Genomic DNA, 19,104 nt, shown 5'->3' on the forward strand with positions numbered 1-19,104 from the left:
ATTTCACTTACCATGGTTTACCAATGGCTAAAAGTTCATCCCACTCTTTGATTAACTACAGTGTTGACTTTTTCTGGTTACCATTATATTGTTGCTAACAAGCCTAAATGAAACCATGGCTTCTGTATTTCTCTTCATTCTTTTACTGAGTAGTAGTCATTTTATATGCAGACTGCATATAAAACTTTTAAAAAGCCATTATCAGGAAGAAACCAGATAGGGGTTTTGGATTAATTTATGACATGCAGTAAATCCTAGCAAATGTGTTTTTAAGTGAACACACCAAATGACAAGATAATCAGTTAATCATGTATAATAGCTCTTACCATGTTAAGCTAAATAAATACGTGAAGCAGGTTCACATATGTATAGCCACTGTAGTTCATAAGCACTAATTTATGGCTTAGCAGAGTGATGCAGATTTTTCTGAATCAGGAATTACCCTTGGCCTTTATGTACATGGAGCTACGAAATGCACATGCCTACCTCTTAAAAGTCATGTTAGAATTCATCATAATATGCAGGTTGCCCTCATTAAAGTTAGAAAATTGGGAAATGAAAGATAGCCTTCTGTATATATCTTCTATTTCTTCTCTCCCTATCCTAATTGATTCTTCAGGAAAGGATTTTCTTATGAGCTGAAGGGTAACAACGCATTGATTGCGAAATCTAAGCCTTCTCTTTTTTTCCCTCAGCTCAGTCATGAGATTCATTTAAACAAACACCTTTGCAGTGGGATCTCTGGGTATCTTCTCATGCTGCCTCACTTTCCTCTAGGTTTTAGATAGGCTGCATTGCTATCACTACATGTCTGCTTCACTAGCAGTACAGCTGACTGATGGAGGGCACTGTAAGAAAAATATTTCTAGGAAATCAACCAGTCTTTAACTTTTTGAGATTAGGACTGACAGTATTTTTCACTCAGACGTTACCCTAACTCTGGAGTGCTGAGGAGACCCTTGCACATTAGGCCTGAATGCCTGCAGCAAAGCTGTTTGGCTGTTGTCAAGACTTGGAATTATTACAGGATTCAGGGCAGAAACCAATGCTCATACCACTGCGTGTGCGATAGCTTCATCATGGTGCACATTCATGCTCAATCTTATCAAAGTGATGTTGGCATGGCAGGAATACAGAGTGCACCATGGAGGGTACATTTGGGAACCAGCTTCTTAAATAATGTACGTAGGTAGATTGCCACTGCCCAGAGGTGATTTACATCCAAATGGATTATAGTAGAGAGCCCCAAAATTAAAAACCCCAACTCCAATGTAAGAAGAAGCAAATAGTAGGGTTGACAACATCTGAATAAGCTCTTATGATTCTGGTTTGAATCAGTGCTGATCTGCAGCACGTAGCAGCTAGTGATGGCACCATATTATAAAAATACTCTTTTTCATAATATCATTTCTGCAATGGGTTTTCTGTTAAATATAATGAAGTAGGCTATGTTGTGGTTATGGTCATTTTTGCAACTTTACCATTTTCATGATTTTAAGTCTGGGTTTCAAGATTATTTAAAAAATAATAATTCAGCTTCTTATTTCATATTGATATAAGAACATAGGCATACATGTAGCAGTGTTGGAATAGCTGAATGCCATCTTAGACCACAACATGACAAGGCAGATGCCCATTGGCCAGCAGAAGATAGGGAAAATTAGTTTAGATATAGAAAAATCCAGCTTTCAAACAATAAACTGTATTGCAAAATGTTATTTCCCATTTGCTTGTAGTTGCAGGCAGTGAGCCTGATATTTTGTTGTTTTATTTGGCCTTTACAACAAACAAATGAACTTAGCTCCAGATGAATGGGTAAACAACTGAAAATAACTCTAGGAATTGAAGAAAAATTCAGGCTTAGTAGGGAGTGGGAGTCATTGAACACAGTAAAACATAACTTAAACTAAACCAAACAACCATAGGAAGTTGCTGTTGACAGATCATTGAGTGAGAAGCCAGGCATTCCTGGAAGCCACCTGAAAAAGTCTGATTTTGCATAGAAACTTGCTGTTTTCAAAACAAATATCATTTTCTGCACATTCATGTCATATTCAGTTGAACAAGTGGACATAAAATCTTATTTAAAATATTCAGCGGAAGAGAAGGCCCTACAGGGCAAGAAAAGAGACTTAATGGTCTCTGATGACTAAGTCTATTCAATCATTAGTATGTGTAGCAGATGCTTTGCTTTGAAGAGATTTGCAAAGTCAGTTCTGCAGACCATTCTTTAATCCCAGTTATTTGTGTCTCACACAATTCCAACCAAACTGAAATTTAAAATTTCAGCTTTAAAATTTCCCGTTACAAAATACCAATTTCTTATTAAAAAAGCAACAAATTAGTCCATATTTGTCCTCACTTTTTCCTCACTATTTCCTTACTCACAAGTTTCCAATGCCGCTCACTAAATTTCCAACTTTAAAGAATTTATTTTAATCTGGTTGGTGCACACACCATCTGAGTTCAGATTAGAATGGTTTAGTACTGCTGGCTAGGGAATTCTGAGAGTTGAAGTCCATACATTTTGAAGTTGCCAAGTTTGAAAAACAGAGTTTTAGATGTCCATGGATATTCTCAATCATCTAGATAAGGGGTCGCCAACGTTTTGGACCTCAGGGTCCACCAAACTCATAATTTTAAATCCCAGGGATCACTAACTGGTTCTGTGGGCATGGCCTAATTTGTGGGTGTGGCTTGGTGGTCATGTGACTGGAAGGGCATGGCTTGTATGTAAATATTATATAAATATTGAATTTTTTATAAAAAGAGCAATTTTTACCCAAAATCAGGCAAAGCAGGCAGGCAGATTGAGTTGCTCACAGAATCACAGATTCATTCAGAAATCTATCTGTCTGCCATTGGCTAGCTCAGTCTGTCATATAAAATTTGCTTGCAAGCAAACTCATAAAATTAACTCACAACACACCATGCATGTAAATATTGAATTTTTTATTTAAAAAAGAGCAACTTTTATCCAAAATCAGGCAAAGCAGGCAGATTGAGTTGCTCACAGAATCATTGAGTGATCTATCTATCTGCCAATGGCTAGCTCAGTCTCTCAAATTTGCTTGCTGTGAGTCTGCATTGAATTTGCTTGCAAGCAAACCTTCAGTCCTAAGGGAGGTTCGGCTGTGCTTAGTTAGAAAGCAAGAAATCCGACCATTTCCTGCTTCCTAGCTAATCTAAATCTCCCGGCACAGCAGAACAGATGATGGTCGGAAAAAGGAAAAATAGCAATTTAGCAGGCAAGTTTACCGGGTAAGGAGTGAGTGGGCGGGGAGGGTTCCTGCTGGCCATGTGGGCGGTGCAGCCTTGTGTTTCTGCGCAGCCTGGATTATTTGCTTTGGGGGGGTTGCTCTGGGGGTGAGATTTCTCTGCGGCCCACCAAAATTTTCTCATGGCCCACGGGTTGGCAACCACTGATCTAGATCATGGTGTCCCAAAGGTGCTTTTTCCAAAATGCAACTGGACTTTGTGGTTGTGGTTGTTTGACAACATTTCGCTTCTCATCCAAGAATCTTCTTCAATTCTAACTGGCTGGTGGGGAAGTCTTCAGATCTTTTCAAGGGAGCTTCTTTTTATTATATCTTCAAAAACATGGAAACTAGACTGGTACTGACACTGATTTTTGCTAACCCAAGGCAATATAACTTGCTGCAAAAAAGGATAGGGAACCTTTTTGCCCCTGGAACAGGGATGGGATTCTACCAGTTCTGACTGATTCTATAGAACCCCTTGTTAACTTTCTAAGCATTTTGGAGAACAGGTAGTTAGAAGAAATCTCCTTTTGTTTTTTTCCACCCTTATTACATTCTTGGCAGTATACCTAGACTTACTGTCTCTGAAGGAGTTTTTTTTTTTCTTTCCTGGTACTTTCTTAAAGGGGAAGGGTTGTTTTAAGCTTTTTACACTGCTGTTGGGAGGAAATACTCCCCTGTTGCAGTTAGCACTTTGAAGAAATAATTGAATAACGAAGCAGAGCTGCGGAAAGAAGCTTTTAATGACAAGGAACCAAGATGAGTGACATTCGGCAAGGCTTCATGACTAGCTAGAAAGATTGACATTCAAATGTGAGTTTACATACCCTTTCTGAGTCTAAAACTGGTTTTTGGTGAAGTTTAATTCTGTCCTTGGTGAAGCTTAATCCTGTGTTTATTGATGGGATAATTTTCCCTATTTAGCTTTGTTTGGAAGGAAAAAGGTTAATCTCTGTTCCTGAAAAGAAACTGGGTTGAGAAATCTGGCTAGTTCCTGTGTCTATTTGTTCTGGTAATTGGTTTAATAAGCAACAGCTACTGTTGTGATTTAATTATTTGTATTGTGTTTGAATTTTTTTCTGCCTCATGGTTTCTTTTTCTATCTGGGGAAGGGGTCTTCCTTTACTGCTTTAGTGGTATGTGGCACTGTCCTTTTGGGGTGTACTTCCAAGAGGCAGGATGCAAGCTTGGCACTGATTTTTTTACTATCTTTCTGGGGGGGCATGTGACCTTTCCTTAAATCTGGATGATTTCCTTAGGATATCTTATGAGGTGAGTGAGACCAGCTGATATCTTTAAGTGGTACAAATGGATCTAAGGATTGCTTTTCCTGGGTGTGCTCTTTCTGGAGAGCTTAAATGACCTCTCTGCTAAAGGGTTTCACTTTATGAGCAAGAGTTGGCTGCTGATAGTTATCATTGCATTTTAACTATTTTAATTCCTGAAGGTGCTCTGGCACCCTGCCTGATTTGTAACTTTGGCTTGCAGGTATTTTTAATCTAATGATTGGTATTTAGGGCAGCTTTTTGCAAGCAAAGAAGCTTTTTGTATTTTTGTACAGTAAACCTTGACTTACAACAGTTCATTTAGTGACTACTCAAAGTTACAATGGCACTGAAAAAAGTGATGTATGACCATTTTTCACACTTACAACCAATGCAGCATCCCCACTGTCATGAGAGGCAGGCGAGGAGAAGTGCCCCTTGACGTGAATGACGGTGAATTGGCCATGCCCACCCAGTCACATGACCACCAAGTCACACCCACCAACTAAGCCACACCCACAGAACCGGTTGTTAAAAAAATTGAATCCGACCCCTGCCCTGGAACAGTGTTAAATCACCTTTCCCAGCATTTTTAGCCCATCCAGTAGAAAAGATTCTAGCAGCAGTAATTTGGACATTTAGCAAGCTTCCTAATTCTCATGTATTTACAATTCATGTACAAGTAAAGTTCTTCCTGGGAATTGGCTTTGTGAAGGAGGGTTACACACACACACACACACACACACACACACACACACACACACACACAAATAATAGGATTGAAGGTTCCCAAAGCACATAAAATATAAATTCTCTGTCCTTTTACATAGCAGTATGAGTAGTTTGGGGGCTGCTCCCCAGGGGTGGGATTCTACTGGTTTGGCTCGGTTCGGCCAAACAAGTAGCTCCAAAATTCATCTGGTTCGCTCTGAAGGTCTGCTGCTGGGCCCGCCCGCCTGCCCAGTCTCCCATACTGACCTCTATTTCCTGCTTTTGAAGAACAGCTGCATCGCACAGCACAGCGGATTGCCGCGTGTCAGCTGTTGAACGAACAGGAAGAGTGCAGGAGAAGGTCAGTAGGAAAGCCTCTATGCCACGCACAAAGTGCATGTTTGCTCCGTGCATGTGCAAAGCATGCCCACCAAGCCACGCCCACCAAACCGGTGGTAAACCAATTTAAATCCCACCACTGCTGCTCCCTGGATCTTTGGTTGAAAACTAAGAGAGAAGAGGTTTCATCCATCTGGCCAGGAGCAGGAGGCTCCGTTCAGAGCATCTCCTGCTTTTTCTTTGTTGAATTTCCCTTTACAGCAGGGGTCCCCAACCACCGGTCCGCGGACCGGTACTGGTCCGTGGAACAAGTCCTACCGGGCCGCTGGTTTGCTGGGCGCTGCCATCTTTTTGATGAAAAAGTGCTTCCGGTGAGCTTTTCCGGTAGAAACCTCACCGGAAGCACTTTTTCATCAAAAAGATGGCGGCGCCAACTAATGCCGTACCGGGCCGCGCCATAAAAAGGTTGGGGATACCGGGCCGCGGCATAAGAAAGGTTGGGGATCACTGCTTTACAGGGGGGAAAAAATAGTGTGGGATGCGTGGCAACGCTATCCTTCACTTTTTTGAAGGTCGGGTAGAAGTGAGGCTGCTGCAACATTGTCTACATTTCTGATTGGAGGAAGGAAACCCCAGAAGCTTGAAGGCATCATGGGAGGGGGGGAGGATGCCCATACCCCACATTTGCAGTAGAAATGCTAAAGACTGCCCTTGCAGCTTTTCATTTAGAGAAAGAACTGATCCAAAAGTTATAGGCTCTAAATAAGACCCATAGCAGTGTGGGTAAAAAGGCATTTTATGTTTGTATTAAAAGAAAGAAACCTTCTGTTAGCCCTGAATTCCAGAATATTCAATTGTTGACATATGAGGTGGTTCTTCCTCCTCCCCCTCCTCCTCCTTCTTCACAGTACTTCATCAGCTACTTTCCAAGAGGTGTGTTTTTTTTTTAATGATAAAAGGTTATTCTAGTGTACTCTACCTGAGATAAAGTCAAACTGAATGTAGTGGGGTTAATTTCTGTGTGAAAGGACAAGGTGCTTTGCAATTCCATACTTTACTCTCTTTGATGGGATTTTGGTACCGGTAGATGACTTGCTGAAGTTAGACTTTGAAAGTTCCTCCACCAAAGTGTGCCATGACTAACCATGTTGCAGAACCATGGTGGTGCAGTGGTTAGAATGCAATATTGCAGGCTAATTCTGCCCGCAGCCAGAGGTTCGATCTTGGCTGGCTCAAGGTTGGCTCAGCGTTCCATCTTTCCGAAATCGGTATAATAAGGACCCAGCTTGTTGGGGACACAATATGCTGACTTTGTAAACCACTTAGAGAGTAAAATACTATGTAAAGCAATATATAAGCCTAAGTCCGTGATGGCGAACCTATGGCACGCGTGCCACATGTGGCACACAAAGCCATTTGTACTGGCACGCGAGCTGCAGGCAAACTTATCTCACTGACCATGTGTGTGCCTCACAGCTGATTTTCGGCCTGTTTGAGGCCTTTTTCAGCCTCCCAGAGGCTTGAAAAAAAGCCTCTGCAGGCTTTGCAGGACGAATAGGCCTGTTTTGTCACTTCCTATAATACTGGAAGTGATGAACCAGGCCTATTATTCGTCCTGTAAATCCTGCAGAGACTTTTTCAAGCCTCTGGGAGGCTGAAAATCAGCTGTGAGGCGCAGTGCAGGTAAGGCGGTGGCGGGGAGAGTGGCTGGGGCGGATTGTGTGCGCATGCGCATGGGGCGGGGGGGCACACATTGCCTTCTGGGTGTTGGCACATGAGCGCACGAGCACTAGCACGTGCATAATTTTTGGCACAGGAGCCCAAAAAGGTTAGCCACCACTGGCCTAAGTGCTATTGCTACAGTTCCTGGTCCAGAGCTACCAACTTGTCTCTTTGTATGTTTCTGTCTACATTATGATAAAATATCAAATCAGAACGCTTTAAGAGCTAGGGTGTTTTTAGAGATGGTTTGATTCTATCTGAATTAATTAATATGATACATACAGGAAAAAGTATTGTGCAATATCACAAGGGTGAAATCTAATCTAATGCCTTGGTATGTGTGTGCCATCGCTTTTTCCGGCACCCTGCATGTCTTAATTCTACACCACATTGGTTCTGTCACTTTGCATACTTTCTGGTTGTGCATCCAAGGCCTCTGCTGCAGTGCGGTTCTCTTTGACAGCTTCCAGAAGACATGAAATTTGGGGAATCTGTCAAGGACTTCAGAGGAGATAGAAGCCATTTGATTTTTAGCACATTTATTTATCACCCTAGCTGAGAAATGCTCCCATTGATCCAGAGAAAAAAGAGCCAGTTCCTTCTGGGTTATATAATGCAATCCTTTGACAGTTTACACATACCATGGTGGCTGTGGGAAACAAAAGTTTAAAGTTCCTGAAAGATATTTGTTTGAGAGTCCACAAATGAATAAATAATATTTTGAAAGAAGTTAAGTCACCTCAGTGGGGAAATCCTCAGATTATCTGATAAGTTGAAACGTTCACATTCTTTGGATCTTGTTTAATGTACTTAGAATGGCATAGAGCCCCATGTTTTCCCAATGATAATATTTTGCAGACTATAAATTGCTCTATTCCTGAGCTGTATTTTTGACAAATGGGCCACGGTATTCCCACTGAAGCAGGAAATTATTGGCTAAAACTCCATATAGCAATGATTCTTCCCTGTAACACACAATAGAAGTTTTCTAATATGAATGTGTGTAAATCATTGAATTTATTGTGGAATGTCTAGGAATCCAAGTGTGACAGGGGGTACAATGAATAGGCAGGTAGAGAGGTACTACCATTCTCATCACAAGAAGCAAAGCCAGCCAAATAGAAGCCAGTTTTTCTATAATATCATCAGCCTTTTGAAGTAGACCAGACAAGATATCAAAACCATGAGCGCTAATGCTATTTGTCTAAATACTACAAAACTCTTGTTCCTGTAGCCTTTAACTGGGCAAAACAATGCATCGTATCGTAGGGCAACAATTTTTGAACCCAGATATCCCAAATAGGCTAATTTACAGAATATGTCTACATTTTTGGGACCTATGATCCCAGGGAATTGAAATATGCCAAATTTTATAAAACATTTTATGACATATAGCGTAGAGTGAATTTTAATAAGTTTTTCCATAACAGTTCCCATTATTCTTCTGCAGTTATCTCTTTGAAGTTTTTCATCCAATTCATCATGCAGTTTTTAAAATTGGTTTCCATTCTGTATTACATTTCAGTAAATTTATACATAACACACTAGTATACATGCTTAAAGACCACAATTGGGACCAGCAATCTGTCACTGAATGATGCAGTGGTCAAGCAAGAAATTGCATGGCTGCAATGGATTTACAACTCACTTCCATTGCAGTCATTAATCAAGTCGCCCACAATTATTAAGCAAAGCACCACACGAGTGCAACTTGCAGTTTTATTGGCAGCTCCTCCATTGACTCTGTTTATTGGAATCCAGGTGTGAAAGTTGCAAACAAGCATCATGTGATCACAGTGATGTTGCAACAGTTGTAAAGTTACTTTTTCAGTGCAGTTGTAACTTTGATGTCACTAAACAATTTTGGAATCTCTACACTGATAAATCCTGCATTGTTATCTTGTGGATACATAGAGAAGATATTTTCAATAGTGACCTGCTATTGAGAAATTATGACCATTTAATCTTTGCTTCATGGTAAACGTTTGCTGGGTTCTCTGGGGTAATTCTGTATTTTCTAGGCACTAAGCTATTGTCAAACAGTTGGAGACACTAGGGGAAACAGAATGGAAGAAGTTTAATCTTGTATCACACAGTAGGCCCTGGACTCTTCCATAGACCAATGCATTGTATAGGAGAGGCAGTTGCAAGGAGGCTGAGGGTTATTAACAAACCCAATGGCAAAGGCCTATACGGTAGTGTATGGGGGAGGGAAGGGGAGGGGGAGGGGGAGGGAGAGAGAAGCATGGTTGCTCTGCAGATAGTAGCTTCACAAATTGTTTCCCTTTGATTTTTCTCTCAACATTTTCAGCTTTTGCTTCCCTGAAGGGGAAGTGGATGAAATGAGAAATCTACTGTAAAGATAGTTGTTTACAGCTGCTGATGGAGATGGTGAAAGGATTTGTGGGGCAGGAAGTCATCTTGTGAATGGACCTTGTTTGCTGTACTTCCTTACGAAGATTAAAAGGCCTACCTCCTCAGCAGAACACTGCAGACTTAATCATTCTGCTCAGAAACCTCCCACGCACCCAGGACAAGGGAGGTAAAGGACCCGCAAGGTTCATTTCACCCAGGCATTTTCGGGCACAGGCCAAAAGAAGCACCTCATTTTAATCTAAATTCTCTTAGCGTGTTGTGACTGGTGTTAACTGCAACAAATAAATAGAAATAAAGTCTTCCTATCTTACGGATGAGATTAAAAGAGAGCTGTCTCTTCCTCTGCTTACAGTTTCTAATGCAATGTGGTTCTGTTGAAACATGTTGTGCTAGATTTGTAACGTTCAGTCCCATCTTTTCTCCCAAGCAGCTCTAATTCCAGGACTCTCCACCTTTTATTCAGCCCATATTCCCTACTTGGGGCAGTTAGACAAAGATCACACCCAGTGGATTTCATGCTGACATAGGGATTTGAATCTGGGTCTCCACAGTCTAACACTAATTGGTATCCCAGGATGTTGCTGAGCTAGGATCCAGGACTGTAGCAGAAAGAACAACAAAGTTCCCTATCCATATATAGAGACCCTTTTCCTTAGAATAGGAGAAGCTAAATAAGATGGATACCTCTGCAATATACCCTGACATTTTCTTTCTTTCTTTCTTTCTTTCTTTCTTTCTTTCTTTCTTTCTTTCTTTCTTTCTTTCTTTCTTTCTTTCTTTCTTTCTTTTTTTGAGAAGCAGCAGCGGGGCTCTCTGGTGCTAGCAAAATACCAATGACTGTACTTGCTCATTATATTTAATTGGTTGTATATGTCCCTGTTATACTATGCCTGACATTTTCCTCCTCTTTGGGGGAATAATGCAGAGGGGAACTACTTAGTTTTCTCATCAAGGGTCCTTTTTTCCTTATGCAAAGGAAAAAGATTTCTGGAGAGATTGTGGGTCATCCCTAAAAAGAGATATTGATAAGATTGAGTGAGTCCAAAGATGGGCAACCAAAATGGTGCAAGTTCTGAGGGGCAAAACCAGTGCTACCGGTTTGGACCGGTTCAGCCGAACGGGTAGTTTAAAAAGGCCTCCAACAATCAGACTGAGAGGAGGAAAAGAAGGGGAGAAAGAATAGAAAAAGGCAGGATCGGCCTTCCCACCCGCCCCTGTGCTTTTCTCCTCTTTATCCTCTCAGCGGATTGGCGCTGCAGGCCTCAGCTGGTGTTGGGAAAGCTGCGCATGTGCGTTAGGTGCACGCACATTAGGTACGCATGCACGATCACCAAACTGGTAGTGGAACAGGTAGGATCTCACTTCTGGACAAAACATACCAGGAGAGATTGGAGGAACTGAATATGTGCAGCTTGGAGGGAAAGGAGGAACATGATTGAAACCTTTAAATAGTAAGAGTGTGAATTAGATTCTAGAAAGGCAGTGTTTTCCATATTAAGCTATCAAGAAAAAAAATCAAGAAAAAGGAGGCATAACCACAAACTGACAGGAGGGATGTTCAAAAGTAACGTTAGAAAGTATTACTTCGCAGAAAGAATATTGGAAGCCTGGAATCAACTTCCTGTAGCCATAGTGAGTCAAAACCCTCAAACGGCAGACTTGATGGCCTTTTCTGCTGTCAGTTTTCTATGTTTCTGTCTCCATCACATCTACTTTAGCTTTAAGAAAGATTGAAATTTTATTTATGTGAATACTTAGTTGGAATCTAGAAATCCTGATATGCAGGAATATGCAGTCAGCAAAATAGAATTCATAAAAGCTGAACAACATACAACCAATGAAAAAACTGTAAAATGAAATTCTGGAATGAAAGAGGACAACTGAAGGAGATCTTGCACAAATTCAAGAAAACCTCTCTTTGTCGCTGTTTGAGGGGTTTTTTAGGATTCTTGTGAGTCGGAATGGTAGCAAAACTGGGTTTTGCCATTTTTAATGCTTACATCAAACCAGATCTGTTCTCTTCTCTGTCGTCCGCATCAAGATACTGAAAATTCTGCTTGTTGAATTTCCCAGAATTTTAAAGATGCAGCTGCCCACACAACGGGGCAGTCTGGATTCTACTGCCAGCGGTGTCTTCAAAAGAAGAACCTGGATGGAATCATCTCCTTACACCTGCTGTTTGCAGTGGGGTATAAGGTCCCATTGAGCAAATAGCAATGGGAAGGAGGGATATAGAGAGTATTGTAGAAGATGAACCTTTACAGAAATATTCAATAACTTTTACTGAAAGGGACTCAAGCGTTTTTTAAATCTAGAACTGTGAAATGACATCTCGAAGTGGCTGAGACAAATATCTCCCTAATTCAGTGAACTGTAAGATGGAGGAGGAAGAAGAGGTATGTTACAGGCAGCTATATTCAGCTTTAACCTGATTTATCCTTCCTGCAAAGCTCTGGTCTACTTAGCAGGGCTGTCAGTAGGGAAGAGAAGAGTTTTATTTTTAGGTAACAGACCGTTAATTACTTAGGACCCTGATACTGATCACACCTGTGCATGCGCACACAACTATTTCTTCTTGCTGTTTTTTAAAATTGTGCAAAGCCAGTCTGTATTACAAGTGTTGTATCTACATGGGCTCTTCCAGGTTGTATCAGGAGAGATCCTAGGTGGCTTTCCTTGAAGGAAATTAATTCTATGAACGGCTTCAGACTGTTGATTGCATTATGACAGTTCTAATGGCCGTGTGCGGGTATTTCCCTGAAGATACTGTAATGTTGGGCTCTGTCTCCTGTGGCCATTCACTGACATCAAACTTCTAATTTGGGGAGCTATTACTGCTGAAATAGTGGAATCATTACTGATTTAATGCAAACAGTTTGGACAGTGAGTGTAAGGAAAATGCTGTAGCTGGCAAAAAGTACACAGCACATTATTCACAGAGGAAACACAGACAGAAGTCAATGCTATGGATTTTGCACAATGCCTAAGCCAAAATTAGGGGTTTTTCTCTAACCAGAGTCAGATGCCAGAATTCCTACTTAGGTATTGTTATCCATGCTAATTACCTTTATAACTGTTTGCTGATTCTCTGACTTCCGGATTCATACTGTCAGATCTTAGTTTATAGCTGCTCTCTTTGGCCAGCACTACCAGTTTCTATTAATCCAGAAGCATTTTCCAGGAGTGGGTCAAGAACTGGAAAATGCTTCTGGATTAATAGAAAGTGGTAGTGCTGGCCAAAGATAGCAGCTATAAACTAAGATCTGACAGTATGAAGCCGGAAGTCAAAGAATCAGCAAACAGTTATAAAACAGTTATATAATTAGCATGGATCACAACACCTAAGTAGGAATTCTGGCAGATGGAAACAGAGACATAGACACCTGAGGAAAATGATGAAGTCTGAACTGATAGTTTTAAGACTTTCATAGAAACCACTTTTTTTCTTGCTTAAATTCTGAGGTTCATTGTATAATGCAGGGTAATATGTAAAGCAGAGCCAAAAATATCACCCAAAAACTGCAGTCTGAAGAGACAAAGTGTAATAATAGCTGTTGTGGTGTGGTAGATAGAACAGACTAAGAAAATGTGGTTCAGATCACAAAACTCACCTCTTCACCTTAGCCAGGCTTTCAGCCTCTCTGGATTATCACGGGGGTGAAATAGGGAGAACACCATGGCCATCTTTAGGAGAATCAAAGTATTAGGCTTTCACCTGTGCTAGCAAGGTTGTGAATACATAAGAATTATGAACCCCCATCCTCCAAGTGACAACAATCATTTGATGGGCTCCATTATCACCCAGGTCAGTCGACAAAGCCATGTCTTCAGGGCCTTTCAAAAGAGTATCATGGTGGGGGCCAATCTTACCTTTGCAGGGATGATGTTCCCCGGGGGGAGCCACCATGGGGAAGACCCTTTTTCTAAGTGGCACTAGATGGACCTCCTTACCCTGCCTCCCTGGTGGTTGGGTAGATATAGTTGGAAAACATGGGTCCTTCAAATAACCCATTTGAAGGTCTTGAGACAATAAATCCCCACTGAACCCTTTCTAGTCCAATACATTAGCATTTCTGATCGCAACTGTGATCTCTCCAGCATTCACATTGCTACATATATTACAGCAGTTGTGGCTCTGAACCTGCATATAAATCTTTCCTTTTACCCCACTGCAGGAGGGCTGATTGGGTGTCTTCTGCCCTAGTCTCTCTTTTACCACTCCTTGGGACCCTTCGTGGGCCATGCTGTGTTTGAAGAGCAGTCGAAATGTGCTGTTGCTGGAAAATGGACTTTGTTTTCCCTCTCTCCCCTCATTCTACAATCGCATGTTTCTCATTAGATCAGGATTTAACTGTCCTATGGAACAAATTGCAGTGCACTGCAGAAAACCTACAATTTAGAATCGGGGGATCATTGCATTGTTCAGATTTGTAGACTTGTTTTAATAACAGTATCGTTGCTCTTTGTAGGGATAAGGAACAGTTCCTGCAAAACGATGATTAACCTCCCGTGCCTCTATAGATTTCTGTTAGTGCCATTCGTGACTTTTGTTTATTAAAGTTCTCTTTGGGGGATTCTTCAGGTCAGGGAACAAGAAGCATAATAAGACAAAACATCCTTTACTCACTGTTTTATTTATTTTATTTATTTATTTTTATTTATTTGATTTGCGAATTGTTTACAAGATAATAAGTATAAGTGTATACATAGTTGTGAATACATGAAATGGGTACATATAAGAAAAATAAAAGAAGAATAAGAGAAACAATAGGACAGGGATGGTATTGTTGGTGTGCTTATGCATCGCCCCCTACAGACCTCTTAGGAAAGGGGTGAGGTCAATAGTAGACAGTCTAAGGTTAAAGTTTTTGGGGTTTGGGGAAGAAACTACAGAGTCGGGTAGAGTATTCCAGACATTGACCACTCTATTGCTGAAGTCGTATTTCCTGCAATCAAGTTTGGTGCGGTTAACTTTGAGTTTGTATCTATTGTGTGCTCTTGTGTTGTTATGGTTGAAGCTGAAGTATTCATTGACAGGTAGGACATTGCAATGTATGATTTTATATACCATGCTTAAATCAGACCGAAGACGGCGTAATTCAAGGTTTTCTAGTTCTAGAATTTCAAGTCTGGTGGCATAAGGTATTCTACAACGAGTAGAGGGGTGTCAGTTATGGTTTTGGGTAGCTCAAATTTATTTAGGTTTTCTGATCTATTAAGTGGCTACTGATAATATTCAGGTGGTGCAGTGGTTAGAATGTAGTACTGCAGCTACTTCCACTGACTGCCAGCTGCTAGCAGGTCGGCAATTCTATTCTAACTGGCTCAGAGTTGACTCCACCTTCCATCCCTCCGAGGTCAGTAAAATTAGGACCTAGATTGTTGGGGGCAGTATGCTGACTCTGTAAACCACTTAGAGAGGGCTGTGAAAGGTTGTGAAGTGGTATATAAGTGCCTTTGCTATTGCTACTAATTCATGTTTAAAACAAAAAACATCTCTTTAAAAAAGAGTGACAGCTTCATCTCCCTTGCCATGAGTGGCTTTTTTAACTTGAATATCTTTAAACTTCTTCTACTGCATTCTCTTTCTCTATACAGATCCAAAGAAGTGCTTACTCAGTCTTCTTTGATGAGAAGTTTTCCATTCCCTTGGATCCTTCCACGTTGGAGGAAAACAGCTTGAGATTCTCTGTTTTTGGCATTGATGAGGATGAGAGAAACATCAGCACTGGTGTGGCTGAGCTGAAGTTGTCCGACTTGGGTATTTTTGTCCGGCCTTTCAACGCCTGGCTTTATCTGCAGGACATGAATAAGGTGAGAGCGTTTTCGTGGTTCATGCTACTACTGCACAACTGATTTGGAGTCCTGGAAGGAAGGCCTATCATTTAGGACCATTGCTGGTTTTGTTACTAGTGTACTATCATGAAAGGGAAACGGCTCTTGCAAGATTGTCCTACCTCGGGAGCCAAAGTAACTTGGTTGTATCTCAATATGTCATGCCTTCCTTCAGGCAAGAATCTCAGAGTCTCCAGTTCTGTCATCATTGTTCTCTAAAAATGAGTCAGTGGTCCCAAGAGCAGTGAAGGAAAATCTCTGTGCTGTTAGTGTGACACGGTTATTGTTCTCACTTGTGAGCTGCTTGGTTGAGGTTGTAGTTGCAGGAGGACTAGGCAAAATAGATTCCTAAGGATTAAATGAAACAGAAGGATTTAAGGGAGCTTCTTCAGCCTCTTAGTAGATCTCAAGGTCAAGTTCAGTTTTTAGGGCAACTTTCCTGGTGGCATTCTAATGTATTCCCCATCCTCGGACTCAGGAGAGAACAAAATGGATGATGCCATTAGTTCCTTCTGCAAGGCTTATACTGAATAATGAATGTTCCTCTCCTTTTTATTTACAGGCAACTGATTCAGTGGGTGAAATCCTGCTGTGTCTTAGCTATTTACCCACAGCAGAGCGATTGACTGTAGTTGTGGTTAAAGCCAAGAATCTTGTGTGGACTAATGGAAAAATGATTGCAGGTCAGTAGGATCCCTCTTGTCCCTTCCTCCACCCCTTCTCCCCGGTGCTGGATAAATTATAAACATTCAGCATTCAGTGAATGAGTCAGCAATGGTTGAGAGTACAATCTGGTTCTCTTGCAAGTTGAGTAGAAGAGTGGAATAATAATGTATTGCAATCTATTTTATCATAATTTCTTTAAGGATTTAGTTCTGCTACAAAACCAGGGAGTGGAAGAAGTGACATACATACTAATGTCTGCAATACATTCCCTGTATTATAAAAATATTGATCTGTGTAAAACTATGATAAACTCTACTAAATCCTTAGGATCAGTGGAGGAATTCTGTTTTCTGTATGCTGGTAGCAGGTGACTTTATTTCTAAATGCAATGAATGAACCACATCTGCTACCCACATTCTGAGGCTGAAATTCATTCCAACCATTCAGTAAAAGCTTTAAAAAGTAGAAAGGATGGAATGTAATGACCCCTGTGCCCCAGTTCTCCAAAGCAGTTTTGTAAGGCCGAAGGGAACAAATACAGTAGCTGAAAAATCTCATTTCTCCCACATCGGTCATCAGGTAGAATTAAAAAATAATTATCTCCCCCCTCCATGATCTTAACTTTTAATGTTTGCTAAATATACGTTATAGATTTATAATTGATTTTTCCAATAATAAAAGATTCAAGGCAGAAAATATGGAGATTGGCTGAGGGATTGAGACCTTCACAATGTGTTGCCAAGTTTCTATGATCTTTTCCAGAAAGTGATCATAGCAGGACAGCCGTTGCATATTTTGGAATTTTCATCTTAAGCATCAAGCTACTTAAATAGCCATTAGCAGAAATTGAAGATCTGTAGGAGGTTAGTGTCTTTGAAGAAATTAGGAAATGATCAGTTAATTTCCAATTTTAATTAATTGGATTTCTCCTAGTTCGGGTCACACGTGTGTTTGTAGAAGTTAACCCATTCTACCCCAAAGACTCTGATTATAATGCTTTAAAATCTGACCATAATGTGAGACATATTTTTGTATTTTGTGGTAACATACTTTCTATTCATCTTTGATGTCCAGAATAAAAAAAACGAGGTGGAACGTAGTAGCAGAAACTGCAACCACTGAAGTTATTATAGAGTTTCAAAGATAAAATAAACATGGTGTGAAAACTGTTTCTTTGGAATAAAAGAAACCATTTGTTCTTACTCTTCCTTCAGATCCTTTTGTCAAAGTGTACTTGCTGCAAGATGGGAGGAAGATCAGCAAGAAAAAAACCGCAGTAAAGCGAGATGACACAAATCCAGTGTTTAATGAGGCCATGATTTTTTCAGTGCCAGCAATTGTCCTGCAGGTAAGAGTTCTCTGGTTCAAAGGATATATACCCGGCGCCCTCCAATGAACCCCCACCCTGCTATAGGCACAGGCATTAAAGCATGTACAGTGCACCAACATGCTGGTGGTTTTGGCATTCATCTCTAGCCCAAGCATTCCTGAGACATTAGGTGCTATTGTACAAGTGGTGTTGAAGGACCCATGTTCAGTTTTTGCCCTGATCTGTAACTTGACTGGATTATTTACTAGGAGTCTAGCTGGAATAATGTTGATTTAGTGGTTCACATTTGCATGTGACCCTACAGAGGAACTGGTCCTGAGCCATTCCAGTCAGGATTGTCCATGGTGATTCAAGCGGTAGTTTTTTCCACAGCCCTACTGCTTGAGATGCTTTCAGCTAGAGATGCCAAGGATTGGATCTGGGACCTTGTACACACTCTAATGTGCTCAGCTAGGCAGCTGTGCATTTTCTCATTTCAGCTTATGCTGAGTCAGGTGAATGGTGTATGATCATAAGTCAACTTTTGGCATGTCGATATAGCTGTTTTACATGTAAGCATATCCTGCTAGACTTACATCAGCCACAGACTGCTTAAACAGAACCATTGTCACTGGCCGCAGAACTTGAAATAGTGGCTCCCTCTGTGCGTGCTTCAGAGTTTGAGGGACAAGAGTAGAATTAAATAGGTCTGTCCCATCTGCTGGGTTTATAGTACATGACCTTGGCTTAGATCAGGAGTGTCAAACTCGATTTCATTGAGGGCTGCATCAGGATTATGTTTGACTTCGGGGGGGCTGTGGGGGCTGGGGCCAGGGTGGGCGTGTCCAGCTCGACATCACTCATGGTGGGGGATGCCTGTGGTGGCCCGAGTGCTCTGCCAGCAAAAACGGGCTCCCAAGTTCCATTTTCGGCTGCAATGGCCTCCTACAACTTTTTGCCAGTGAAAATGGAGCTCTGGAGACTCTCCTGAGCTCCGTTTTCACTGTTAGAGGCACTGTGGGGTGGTACTTCGCTGTTTCCAAGGCAGCCCTGTGGGCCAGGGCCAGCCCCCGGGCCTTGAGTTTAATACCCCAGGTGTTCTGTACAAGGAATTAACATACTTGCAAACCCCGCGTTGCGATTGGCAAAGCGCGCGGCAACCGGATTGGTCGGGCAAGCCGCCCGGATTGGTCGTTAAGAATCTCCCGCTATTGGTTGAACCAAGAGCGGAGATTAACGATGTCATTGGCCGCGGGCCGCCGCGGTTTGGAAATAAAAAGGCGGGGTTTTTCCTTCCTTTCCCAAGCATGTACTGGAGCACAATAAAGAGCTGAACTTTGTCACTGACTCCGAGCTTCCTTCCTGCGCCGGACACGACACTGGCGACGAGGATGGGATACAAGAAGGAACCACCAAGCACGTGTCCGGAGGAAGACAAAGACCAACACGATGGCGGCCTCACTCCGCCCGCACAATTCAACCCGGCTACCGAGGACTGGGAATCGTACGCTGATCGTTTCCAGATGTACCTCGAGAGTAGCAACTTGAAGGATGCCACGGAAACAAGAAAGGGCTGTTTTCCTGACACACTGCGGGGCCGCAGTGTTCAAAATGGCGAAAG

General features: G+C 41.6%; 1 protein-coding gene across 2 annotated transcripts in view; it reads left to right on the plus strand.

Moving 5' to 3' along the window:
* Nucleotides 1-19,104, plus strand: part of SYT12 (synaptotagmin 12) — a 58,862-nt gene that overhangs the window by 31,401 nt on the left and 8,357 nt on the right. For both annotated transcript variants that reach the window (XM_087950707.1, XM_026668135.2), the window contains exons 5-7: nt 15,272-15,487; nt 16,071-16,191; nt 17,389-17,522. In XM_087950707.1, the coding sequence (XP_087806833.1) occupies nt 15,272-15,487; nt 16,071-16,191; nt 17,389-17,522 (471 nt within the window). The remainder of the gene's footprint in view (nt 1-15,271; nt 15,488-16,070; nt 16,192-17,388; nt 17,523-19,104) is intronic.

Source organism: Notechis scutatus, chromosome 1 (assembly GCF_049901735.1).
Source record: "Notechis scutatus isolate UNSWTSFEM ecotype Mainland chromosome 1, rNotScu1.2, whole genome shotgun sequence".
In the NCBI taxonomy this organism is placed as follows: Eukaryota; Metazoa; Chordata; class Lepidosauria; order Squamata; family Elapidae; genus Notechis; species Notechis scutatus.